General features: G+C 36.8%; 1 protein-coding gene across 1 annotated transcript; it reads right to left on the bottom strand.

Annotated features, from left to right (window-relative positions):
* Window positions 1–5,367: 5,367 nt before the first annotated feature.
* Window positions 5,368–10,869, bottom strand: LOC147524081 (uncharacterized). Its single transcript, XM_086573545.1, has 9 exons — window positions 10,047–10,869; window positions 9,747–9,850; window positions 9,054–9,232; window positions 8,759–8,957; window positions 8,478–8,561; window positions 8,170–8,393; window positions 7,222–7,273; window positions 6,824–7,132; window positions 5,368–5,481 (listed from the first exon to the last, which is right to left on the bottom strand). The coding sequence occupies exons 1-9, from the start codon at window positions 10,867–10,869 to the stop codon at window positions 5,368–5,370; spliced, it is 2,088 nt and encodes a 695-aa protein (XP_086429671.1).
* Window positions 10,870–13,714: the final 2,845 nt, after the last annotated feature.

Here is a 13,714-nt window from a genome sequence, read left to right as displayed (position 1 = left end):
CACCGAGTAAATGAAACTTGAGTGGAAAAATCAGAGTGGTTTTGTCTTGACATTTATGTGAGGACCTACTTAAGGACGCTAATCCGAAGTTTTCGAAAACGACCTGCTATTACATTTCATAGTATTACTCATTGTTATATGTTTATTTTAGATGATTGATTATTATGCATATATTAGATTAGGGTTCTGACTGGGTTATTCTTATGTATTTGCTAGTGAGATGTATAGATAGTTGAGACATGAATGAGAAAACAATAGTTTTATTTCTTAGTCGTTGTAGTATAGATGAAGTTTGTGAGTACCTTCAATGGAAAACTCTCACGAGGGCTATAACTTCGTCCACTAGGGAATTCCTAGTGGTTTAAGGCCTTGTTGCATATGGTCAATGCAATCGCACTCAGCTTAAACGAGTAGTTAGAACTCCATCTTTGGTCACTTATTCTAATTTCTCATCTTTGCTTGAGGACAAGCAAAATGTTTGTTTGGGGTGGTTTTGATAAGAGCCCAAAACTGTAGTTTTAACCCCTTAATAATCATACTGTTAGACCAATTATGTGAATAATAAGTAAGAGTTAATACTGATTACGTGTTTTTATGCATTTCAGGCTTCAAAGTCCATTATGTGCTTCGTGCCACTTTAGCGAGATAAAGGAGCAACAGTCAGCAGAACTTCCGAATGCCATATCTTTGGACTCAGACCTCGGAATTGGGCCTACCTTATGTCAAAACGACCGGCTCGGAAAGAGCTTTCCAATGGTCCAAGCCTTGACCCAATCAGAGGAGCAGAAGTGGACGAAAAGTCTGTTGAAGCGAACTGCAGCTGAAGAGGCCTTTTTGGACCGAAAGAATTGGGTTTTGGGCCTGATTCTCTGGCCCAAAACATGGCTCCAAGCCCATGCACGATTTTTAGATCTGGATGTATAAAAACAAAAGCTTAGCTCTTTGTTAATGGTAGCTAGTTAGACCTAAATTAATATATAGAATTCTAGATCTAGTTTTATTAATTAAATTAAGTTTTAGTTCTATTTCAATTCTTGTTTTAGATTAAATCTTTGAATCATTGTTCTTGATTGATTAGATAAATAAAATAGTTAGTTGTCCATTTCGAATTTTGTCATTTCCATTCTAGATCTAATTTAAATTCTTGTCCTTAATTCATTCCAGTCATTAAATTAGATTCATTATTGTTTAAGTAAGTAAACCTCAAATTCTAACATTATGTTTAGTTTAGATTCAATGGGAAATGTTAGTTTGATGAATCAAGGCTAAAACCTCCATTAGAGGGGTTGATGAAGCCTTGATGAAAACTTAGTGGTTAGTATAGAATTGGTTGTAGAATCTATTCCACTCTAGAAGGTCGTGTTTAAGCCATGAGAATGGGTGGACGACCTCACATGCTAGTTAGTATCCGGTAGAAATGCCATGAACCCTAGGGATTAGACTCGAAATTCTTGCCGTGAAAACGTAAGAATCGAGATACGACAATCTATACTAGGTTGTTAAGTTGGATTCGAGGTGGATTCAATTCCCCTCTAATTCTTTATCTAGATTCAAGAACATTAGTATTTCCATATAGTTCGTAGTGACATTCAACATATTGCTTTTCATATTGCATCGTAGTATAATCACCCCTCGTAAAACTCTCATTGACTTAAGACTGATTTCTTAGACTTAGAGAACAATCCGTGCTAGAGAACTAGGAGTGGAACGAACTTCCTACTCCACTTAGTGCAATTCGCATCGAGAGTAGAATCTTTGATAATAGACTCGTAAAAGTTTAGTTTTAGTTTACTTACGTTTTGAATTCATAGTTCATTTAGTAGGTAAACTAATCATTTTATCATTATCAATATGCCAATAGGCCGGAGGCTAGGAAACACGATTAATGTGAAAGCAATCCGAACTACCAAAATAGGAAAATGGTCTAAATCCGCAAAGAGCGCCTCTGTCCCTGCAGTAATGATGTGCACATCAGTAACCCAAGAGACTGCTATCCTTCTCAGTAAATGCAAATGAATTGGAGATGAGATGCGCTAAATAACAAAATAAGAAGTTGACCTGTGATACTGAGCATTATTCCTCCAAGGCAGCTCCAACCTCCCTTTTTAAGAAACCGATATACATAAACAGGAGAGAAAGCCTTCAGAACTGTGACCATGTTTCCAAATGTTGAATGCACCGACGCCTCCCATCATAAGAAACCAAAGGAGTGCGATTGGAGCAAAGAGCCACCTAACTTTATCGATTCCATAACTTTGCATACTAAACAAGCAAAAATAACTGTAATAATCGACAGGCAGCTTAACTTGGATTAACGTTTGAACTGCACCAAATATCACCTTTTTTGGATGTAATGTTCTTTGTTCATGAGGAACTTGCAAGTTACAATATCACAGAATACTTTTGAGCTCAAGAACAAAAATCAGAACACGTGTATCATTAAACCTCTGGAGAACCAAGCTAGGACTCAAACATGTTTAACTACGCCGGATTATTTGACCAGAAATAATGTCCATTAAAGTGAATAAGCAAGCCACGCCACAACACTTCACAGAGTAACTTGCTTAAACTGAACGACAGAGAAAATAAAACTGTCTCCGGAGAATAAACAGGGCTGCTGTATTTCTCATATTATATACCCATTTATGTACACTACCTAACTGCCTAGTTAGAGTTTGATCAAAAAATTTGAAAAGAAGAAGAATTGGGAGTTCAGAAAAGATGGAAAAGGCTGCCGCCAAACCATAAAACGCAAGCACTAATGCAATCCAAGTACAAGGTTACCCCTGATGAGCTTAGATTGGATGTTTGGTTTGCTAGGCTGACAAGCCACATTGTGAATTTGTGACCATGTCCCGCTTTTCAAGAAAGATCTGCACCAAGAGAAAAAATGTGTGGTGTGGCCTTTGCATTCTCATACCTATTCCAGAGTGTAAAATTTCAGTGACAAGCACTAAATAGTAAATTAGCAATAGGTACTGTGTCGCCAAACTGATAATTTAATGAAGAGACCACTCAAAGGAAACTCTATAAACTATTACAGCAACTCTAACTGCCAGATTTTGAGCTTTATAACATTCTGTAATAGTTTTAATTGGTCAAGATCCCCGTTTTAAGCCCTCTTATATTTTCTTCAAATATAGAAATTTCCCTCTCATAATTGTTTTTAAAAACAATGGAAAGTCTTACCCGAACTGAAGGTAATCATTACGTAAAAACAAAATAAATAAAAATCATAATTAGGGTCTATTACGCACATCAACAACTTGGAAAGATCTGCTGATGCATGATTTTAGTTGTGAAGATTCGGAAAGGGGTGAAGACCCACAGTCACCATCACATAGAAGAAATTACCTCTTCAAATATGGTAGCTATATCCATCTTTGTGCCTTTCCGCAATGACAAAAACTTCTCACGAGCCTGTTACACAAACGTAAAGTACATTTCACAATCAAAAAAGTTAAAAGTTAAAATTAAACTACATTAATTGCGATGAACAACAAATTAGTTTGGTTAAGATATTATCATATTCACGACCATATATTGCAAACTTGGTTTGTGCAAGTGTTTTAATGATTAGCAGATTAGTGCTTTAGAAGCTAAGTATGTCTTATATAATACTAATACTAAAGGACTGAAAAGAATTAAAAACAGCTTCCATAGAAGCTAAGTTTTCTTTTTCCATTTCAGGTCAAGGTTATAAGAATGATGGTTTCACAAAGAAAGATGCAGATAGAACTTACATACCGCATTAACAGTTGAATCCATACTGTATACTTGAAAATGCAAGAAGTACATTTCCCGCAGATGTAACCTTACCGGTCTTCTCACTATCTTCATGTGGACATAAACAAAAACTAATTACAACCTGTGCACATAAACAGAATGACAGAACGCCTATAAAACTGATCAAATACCACAATAGTTATCACTAGCTACGTTCGCCTCTTTGCATTGCTCAGTCCTTTGGGTTGATGCATGCATCTAACAACTTCCACTCTTCGCTTCCCTCCTCTGGTTTCTGCAAAAACACAACCATCATAGCATTCTTCATCTATTCAATATAACCACCAGAAACTGATGCCTACCTTTCACCTTAATTACCTTGCTGCAAAACCCTCAAACTTCTCTACTTCTACCTTGTCCAAGAACCTGAAATGATATAATAAATCAATCAATCCATGGTAGTAATACACAGTAGTCACCTTTCTCTCTCCTCCTTTATCCGGGCTTGAGACTGGCAATGCAAATTCTTTATGAGTTGCATTGGCAGAGTTAAAAAAGGGTTAGTAAACTCAACTCTAAACCTGCAAAAGTAACCACAATACATATGAACAATCAATGGTAAGGAGCATACACACATATATAAACAAAAAGAGTCCATTCACTACTAAACATATCCATGAACAAAAGGTCCATACAAGACGCAAACTAACAATAGATAAACTGTCTGTCCCTCGTACTTGAGTTCCAAATTAAAACATAACAAAAACAAACGAAATTAATCTTCATATTACAGCCTGCCTCCAGCCCAAATCAAGAAGCCTCCATCAGCTATATCTTGTAGATACAAAATATCATCATGGGGACCATCATACACAAGAGCATCACCAACCAAGACATTGGTAATATAGACAACCTTTTCATCTCCCATAATATCTCTAAAATGACATTTTTGGCTGTCAGTCTTAACATACCCATTAGCCATGTGTTCACGTTTCCTCCCCAATATCTTCACATTCGGGTAAGAAGTCAATCTAGAAGGAGGGTTCAAAGATCCATTTCGATTAATCAAATTTGGAACTTGCTGAGTACGAGGGACAAGGACAGGGACAGAAGTAGAATGAACTTCAGTTGTAGGTGTAAATGGTTGGCCATTTGCCAATCCATTAAGTCTCACATGTTCAAGAATACCCTATACACACTGAACAACAACAATTACATAAATAAAAAGAAATTACAATTATGGCAAAACAAGAAATAGTACACGACACGTCATAACTTACTGCCATCATATTCTCCATTCTCGTTTGGCCAGCCAAGAGGTCTCCCACTGTAGACTTCACCTCAGCTAATTCATCCTCGATCTTCGATTTACTTGAGCTCTCCTGTTCAACTTGCTCCTCTGCGATAGCAAACTTTTGCAGTTGTTTGTTGGACATGCAAGAGCTCAATCCACGAGTACGACTCCCTTTATCCTTCCCAAAAACTTGAGCCAGTGGATCACATGTGATGTCATAAACCGCTTCACCCCCATGTTCACTTGCTTCTTCAGCCATCTGTTCTTCAACACTTGTAACTCGATCCTAAAACTTTTGGGGCATATACTTGAGTATGGACTACAAGACTTAATTAAGACAAAATATTTTACAAACTCACATAGTATTCTTGGGCACGCTCCAAAACAATCCCATCTCGATGTTTATGACCATATTTCCAACTATCCGTTCGTCTATGCTTGTTCTCTGAATTCGCTTCATCCTACACAAACAAGTATATGTAGAAAGTTATTAAGTAGTAACATAGTAAATGAAAGGAAGATATGCAGTAGTGATAATGATATGTACTGTAGGAACCGTTATTTCAGAATGACTATTTCTACAAACCACAAACACCATGCGCAGCAGAATTAATGGGTGTCCACGATTTGTGATTGGAAAACATACCTTTGAATCCGATTTAGATAACTCTGAGAATCCAAGCTTTATCAAATCTGAAATCAACAATCAACCCCTTGATCTTCTGTTGTATTCCTTTAAAATAGATTGGATGTTGTGTAGACAACGATCTACTAATCCCTTTCTTTCTTTCAAGATCAGAAACAAATTCAGATCTACTTTTCTTGCCTCTTTTTCAGAACTAGTGAATAGTGAATTTTGGCCAGAGAGAAAGAGTATTGTATTTAGGCTACAACAGGGACCATGAGGAGAAATTAGGGTTGGGCCTCCTGACGGGCTTGGGCTTCCCATGTTCGTCCCGAACACACTGCCCAAGTCCGTCAACAAATGGCTTATTCCACTAAAGGCCATTGTTGCACTACTGCCCTAATCCCAAATTACGTGTCAGCGTTTATGGGCTCCATATTATATGCTCGTTGATCTCCCCGTGTTTAAGATATCGAATGTCCGTTGATTAAGTCAAGTTACTGACAACTACATTAATCAACTTCTTATGTCCTTGAGTAGTACCACTCAACCTCATTGTCATGTTGGAATAAATCCACCTGTAGGGTTTACATGCCAATCTTTTTGAGCTCATCAAGGGGACATCATCAACCCGACTTCTTGCGGGACACGGATTCCTTCTATAATCAACAGCACACCTACATACAATGTCATTACCCAATCCATCGAGTTTGTTGATTCACATATGAATCTCACTTATTGATGATTTAAAGCAATGTACAATGCATGTAAGTGCCCGTTATTATATCCGAATTAGGAGGACAAGCATCCATAATAGCAGAGGCGTTTGTTCTCTTATATAGTCAGTATAAGGAGAAACAACCTCACTTGGTCCTGTTTAATACATACAAAGTGTACTAGTGTAATCCTATAGTCAAGATACACTAATACCATATTATACTATAACTGTACTAATGGTTTGTCCAAATCCATCTAGGTTGTGAACGATTACTTATACTTTATAAGATACTGATGATATGATATTCTGTGTGTTCACACCATATCATCTACAACATAAAGTATTAGACACATGCATATAACTAATATGCATAACATTTGCCCATATGATTCTCATTCAAAAATGAATAATTAGAGTTAATACAAAAGTAATGCTTTTAGTATATAACCCTATCACGTACAAGTTCCTCCAATATTCTTCCATAAGGTTTCCTGCCACAAGTATGGCCAATTAAGTTCATACTTCTATTCTCAGCATTCTTAGCGCACATATCCTTTACTTCTTGTCTGTTCTCATGGATTGTGAATGCTTCCCAAAGAATTGGATCAAACCCCGTTGGACATGATGAAATAGCTTCTTGCTCAGATTCACAATTCTTCAATATTTTACCTCGCAAAGCATATTTCCAATATCGAAACTTAGGAGCAAACCATTTCTCTATATTCTTTCGCGCCCCCATTGTTGGGTTCACATTGAGTTGGAACTCCTCCTACAAATCACATATATACATTTATATGCATGCTATGACTAGTATGGTTATGGAAACAAAAATAATAATAAAATAAAATAAATAGTTACCATTAACTTTAACCAAACTTCAACTTTGAAAGAATCATCTACTTTATCCCAACTTGCATAAGAAATTGGGACAACAACTCATATCCAATAGCCGACTCTACTGCTCCATTTGGCACTATAAACTCCTGTGACCCTACCGTCGGGGTGCACTATGATTGGCAGCTTACCATTATTAGATCGCAAAGTATTGTCTCCCGCTGATTCAGATGGTTGGGACACATTAGGTTGATGTGAACCTGAAGGAGACGACTGGGGCATTGTACGGTGTTGTGAACCTGAAAGAGATGATTGGGGCAAAGTACGGTGTTGTGGGTGTTATGAACCTGAAGGAGACGACCGGGCCGCACCACAACGTTGTGAACTTGAAGCCATTATATTAAAAACAACCTAATAATTGAAGAAAATGAAATAAGTTCGTCAAAAACTAATATATCACAAATTTGTCACATGATAAGAGATATTGGCACAACATATAATTAATCAACCAAAACAAAAAAAAATAAATAATAGAAAAATTGAGGTCGTGAAGTGTACATTACCAACAACAAAAAATAAAGTGCATAGTACAACTACTATCATTTGCGAACTTTTTGCATCAGGGGTAGCAAATTAGGTTGGTCATCAAAAATAGACTCGATTTCAGTTGGCGCTTCTAGATCATCTACGTTACTACTCAATCGAGGAGGAGGATGTATGACCACCCACCAATCAGGATTTTTCAAATCATTTGAATAGAACACTTGACTAGCCTCGGAAGCAAGAATGACTGGCTTATCAAGTTAATGATGGACACTCTTGAGCCTATTAAAGTTGACCATCACCAAATTAGAATCAGGACAAAGTTTACAACCATTAGTTTTGTCCTCAACCCTCACCTAATCGCAATAAAAGACCACTTCATGGAAAGTTGTGTAGTCCAACTCCAAAATTTGCTTGATAACCCCATACCACATGATTTCTGAGTCAACCGGATTTTTGTCTTTCCTACTTGCCATAAATGACGTAATAGCCTTCATACAAACACCACTGTTTTGTGTGACAACAGTATCATCATGAGACTTGGTAGAAAAGACAAATCCATTAATGCAATACTTCTTATATGATTTAGCCTTGTGCATTGGCCCTTTAACAAACTGCCACAAGTCGCCTTGTGTGTCTTTAGCCTTCAACAACTATACAACAAAGAAAAAGAAAATTAACAAAATACCAACAAAACTAATCACCCTAGCTACTAGAAATGTAAAGTAAAAGAATACCTTATTGTATAACCAAACAATGAATTCTGTCTGAATCTCCACTTCTGACTTTGCTATTCCTCTTCCTCTACCACGAGTAGTGGGCTACAAGTTACGATACTCACTGCTATTTATTCATGGAAGTCCATATATACGTGATTATTCATAAATTACCAAAACTAGTCAAATTCAAAGCTAGAATGAACAACCCACTTGTAGAATTCATCAAGTATTTCAACTTGTAATCGAAAAATAAGCCATCTCCTTATTTGTATCCATTGTGTCGTTTATAGCATCAAAACTTTGAAGTCGACCAAAGGCCCTTCATCAATGATCTCGCCATTTTCGTCAAGGTAGCGCTTACGAGTCAATTTTTTATTTCCTCCACGTGGCATGTACTCCATGGCATATCGGACGGATTCAGAAACTATATAGGACTCTACAATTGACCCTTCAACATATCGTTTATTGCTAGGTATATTTTTACACTCTTTCATCTCCCTGTTAGTATTGAAAAATGCAATAAGTATAAGTGTGTTGTTAATGCTTATCTTTATAAAAGAAATTGAACTAAAATATATGACACTGTTGACTTACTGCTCAAAAGGATACATCCACCTAGCCCACACAGGTCCACAAATCAATGCTTCATCGGCTAGATGCACCATAAGATGGATACTAATATCAAAAAAAGATGGTGGAAGATGCTTCTCCAGGACACACAACAGTTCTACAATCATGATTTTGGCACCTTCCATATCCTTACGACATAAAACCTTCGAACACAAGATTTTAAAGAATAAGCTGATCTGTTGAAAGGCTCTTCGCAAGTCGCGGTTTTTTGGAAAAGCATGTTGAAGCAACACAGGTAGCACATATTGCATTATAACATGAAGGTCATGAGACTTCATCATGAGCAAAGAAGGTGGGTTGGAACCGACAATGTTGCTCAGGTTAGACGAAAAGCCCGAAGGAAGTTTCAAGTCTTTCAAAATTTGGAAAAAATGTTTTTTCTCTTCTGCATCTAAGACATAAGAGGCCTTTGGTTTTTTCTGCCTACTGGTATTTAAGTCCTCTTGCATCCACAAACTACTGCGGATGCCCTTCATCTTCAAATCCTCTCTAGCAGCCACTATATCCTTTGTTTTTTTTCAGGTCTAGGATCATATACAATATATGCTCAGAAGCATTCTTCTCATTGTGCATCACATCAACACAATGTCAAACTTTATGACTTGACCAATATAATAGCTTAAACAAAATGGAACTCCTATAAAAATCCTTTGTAACTTCAACACTATCATCGTCGCCGTCGTCGTCATCATCATCACTATCATCATCATCATCTCTATCAACAACATTTACACTCCCATCAACTCTTGACCGTTTGGAACCTTTTTGGATCTTACCAGGTACATATTTAACACGGCTCAACAACTTATCAATTTATGTTCCTTTAAGACGTGATGGAGGAAGGTTAAGCTCTTGCTCCCCATTGAAGTGCTTATTATACATAAAGATAGAAAGTGTTAGAACTGCTTATTAAACCTAACTTGATTATTTAAAAAAAACAATATTTTAAGTGTTTACTATACCTAAATGGGTGATCCGGATAAAGAAACAAGCGGTAGTTTGTGTACACAATCTTCTTACTACAAGGTAAACGCTCCGAGGGAGTGTTGTCACCACAAACAGGACATGCTTTATAACCATGTGTCACACAACCAGATAAGTTTCCTAGAGCCGGAAAATCATGTATCCCCCACATCAACATAGCTCTCAGAGTAAAGTGTTCCCTCTTGTGCATGTCAAACGCAAGGACTCCTTCTCTCCAGAGCTGATCCAACTCATCAAATAGTGGTTCAAGGAAAACATCAATGTTTGTAGTCGGCGCCTTCGGTCCAGGTATTAACAAAGACATCATCTGGAAGTCGTATTTCATGCACAATGAAGGTGGGAGATTGTATGGCACTAATATGATAGGCCAACAACTGTAGCCAGTTGATTGAATGCCACGAGGATTGAAGCCATCAGTTGCAACTGCAAGCCAAACATTATGCCCCTCATTAGCGAATTTTGGCCATCTCTCTTTAAATTTTGTCCATTGGACTGAATCAACAGGATGTCGCATATAATCCCATGAAGTTGTTGCTCGAGCATGCCATGTCATTTCCCGTGCTAATGGTGGTATCGTATACAATCGTTGGAGTCGTGGACCTAAAGGAAAATGTCTCAATACTTTTTTAGGCACTTTGGATTCCTTCCCTATTTTACCCTCCACTTTATATCTAGGCAATTCACAATGAGGACATATCGTCAAATCTTTCTTTGTCCCATAATACAAGATGCAATTATTCTCACAAGCATTGATGCGCTTCGCTTTCATCCCTAGGTCTGTCAACATTTTCTTCATTACTGGCCATTTTTCAGGTAAAGTATTTTCTTTTGGCAACCAAGTTCTTAGCATAGACAAGAGTGCACTCACTATTTCCAGACCAACCATACTGTTTCTTTAAGTCATGAAGCTCTACAACTGCAGATAGAGTTGTCATAGGACCCTCACATGAAGGGTATAATTTTTCTTTGGCTTTACTTTTGTATTCAGCATACTTTTTACCCAAATCTGGTTCGGGAACAAAAGGTTGTTCAAAATCAGAAGTTTGATCGGTATCCCCTCCATACACATCACCCCTTACACCTCCATGTACGCCATAACAAGCATCAACAAGATTCTCTAACCCAAGCCCTCTATCTTCAATGTTTTCATCTTCAACTATGTCTACCACAGGATACTTCGATTGTTTTTCACCATGTAAGGACCATATAGTATACGTTAGATCAAAACCATTTTGAATTATATGCCTTCGGACTTCGTCAAACACCAATATTTTCCCATTCCGACATGTTACACAAGGACATGTTGTGAACCCTTCATACTTTTTTTGTGCCAAATCAATAAAACTAGCTACCCCTTCCCTATAGACAGTGCTCACTCGATTTGGTTCATGAATCCACTCTTTCTGAATCAGCCGTGACATTCTACAATTATCTAGATACAAAGATATGAAAGAAAAAAGAAAGATAACTCTCGAGTTAGTTAGTTAATTTGAAACAATCATAGATGTCTTAACACTATTACTACTAAGCTCAATTACTTGTCAGTCTTGAAATATTTTCAATGGAGAACTTGACAATTTTTTGAGCTACCATTCTACCAACAAAAATCAGGGAGACAATGACTTCAAAGTTCAAAGCCATTCAAAAGCACATTCACAATCAAACTATGTCAAACGTCATTTACGCAAAAACATTGCCTAACTTGATATAGAGATGTTGTCAAACATAAAAATTTCGTTAAAAAAAAACATTGAGAACATACCCTCCAAAAGCGGAAACTTATCTGTCTAAGAGAGAGACTTCAATAACCTTCTCCAGTAATCCTTTTGTCAATTAAAGCAAAGGAGGGAAAATTGTTACTAACAATAAAAATTAGCATAATCGAGAAGAAATTTGTCAAGAATGAAATTAATAGCAAAAATAAAATAAAAAACTTGTCACAAAAAGGGTCAGAGAAGACTACCTGATTGTGTGCCCAAATCAGGTACCTGATTGTGCGCCCAAAAAGGGAGTTTGGGAGCCCTAGCTGATTTATTCCAATTTATCAATATAGATGCTGAGAAAGGAAATTAATCAGTATCAAATGCAGCCATCTGAGATAGTGATAACACTAAAATGCAAATACAAAATAAAAAACTTCAAACAAATTTCAATTAATATTAAGGAAAGAACGTACTTTTAGGAGATCTAATAATTGATTGAGAGACGACCTAATAACTATTCAGTAATACCATCGAAAGGAAACCCTCACAACCTACTACTAGCACTTAAGGAACTTATGAGAGCCTCAAAACTTGCATTCTTATAGTGCAATCAATCGCAGCGTAAGCATATTTCACATAATAATGTGCATAAGAGTTCACTTTAAGGCAGTAATAATCTATACTGAAATCTAATAATAAAAACAACTCGTATTTGAAGGTTGTGCTTGTTTGAATGCCGATTGTTTAACAAAGGGGGTGGGCCACTTTAAAATCGCTCAATGCTTTCCTTCTATAAATCATATTCAGAGAAATCATATACCCACAGAGAAAAGTTAAACTAAACACACTCCAACAGCAACATATTCAGTTATTGGGGCATCACCAATTTCTCTATTTCAAAACATCAACCCAACTATATTACAAATAACTCAAACCATTAAAAGCAAAAATCCCAAAAATTATAAAAAGCCAACAAACAATCAAACCGAAATAAAATATCAATAATCAACACATTTGACAAAATTAGGACAGAAAATATTGATTTTATCAAGTAAATTTAGGGCAGAACTGGAATTGTTGAGAGTAACGGTAATAGAAAAGGAGAGAGCAATTGACTTTACCAAAGAGACGTGGAGTGGTGGGTGTTGGCGGTGAGGAGAAATTGTAGGGTTTTATTTTATTTTAATTTATTTATTTATAGTTTTTTGGTAAGAGATTGTTCGAGACCTTACCTCAAACAAATGGCTAGCGAGTGAAGTCGAGAAGAAAGAGATTGATTCTGTGTTAGGGTTTTGAGATTGAGAAGAAAGAGAGATGAGGTTGAGAAGAAAGATGAAATTGTTGAGAAGTGAAACTTGACGCCCTCATCTCATGTCACATGCCTAACACGTGTTTTAGTTGTGACAGTTTATAAAAATAACTCTGGTCGTCACTATTTTTCTATGCATTTTTTAAATAAACTAAAATACGTTTTTGAATTATAGTGACACTAAAACCACAAACTGACGCCTACATGCCATCACATCCTTTCTGACACCACTTTGGCGTCACAAAACCAAAAAAGCCCCTGTCACAAAAATGATTAAAGGCATAGTCTCATTCTTTATACAACATCTTCCCTTGTAGATTCAATAGTGTGTATGGATGAATTCTTACCTAAACATAATTGGCATCGTCTGCGATTCTTATTAACGTTCGCTCTTCCACATATCTCTCTCAATCTTTGTAAATGGATACTATAACAAGATCTTTAGTGAACAAGCAGGCAAGAGCACAACCATCTGAGGGAAACAATCAACAAAATGCTAAAGTTCGTGTCGATCAAGTTGCATCAAAGCAACAGGCTCAACCTTTGTTGCTTTAAGTACTAAGACAGCGCAGATCTAAATTTCCAAGGTCACAAGCTCCAGTATCTTCTCCTCCTAATGATACAAATTC

Source organism: Coptis chinensis, chromosome 1 (assembly GCF_015680905.1).
Source record: "Coptis chinensis isolate HL-2020 chromosome 1, ASM1568090v1, whole genome shotgun sequence".
In the NCBI taxonomy this organism is placed as follows: domain Eukaryota; kingdom Viridiplantae; phylum Streptophyta; class Magnoliopsida; order Ranunculales; family Ranunculaceae; genus Coptis; species Coptis chinensis.
The sequence above is the reverse complement of the archived record's forward strand: the minus strand, read 5'-3'. Positions and strand labels throughout refer to the sequence as shown.

Bases quoted from the DNA above. Each gene is read 5' to 3' on its own strand.
- LOC147524081 (XM_086573545.1), bottom strand. From the start codon at position 10,869: ATGAAGAAAATGTTGACAGACCTAGGGATGAAAGCGAAGCGCATCAAT. The intron at 8,958-9,053 runs GTAAGTCAACAG...CAATACTAACAG, and splicing joins TGGATGTATCCTTTTGAGCA to GGAGATGAAAGAGTGTAAAA. The intron at 8,394-8,477 runs GTATTCTTTTAC...TTTGTTGTATAG, and splicing joins TTGTTTGGTTATACAATAAG to TTGTTGAAGGCTAAAGACAC.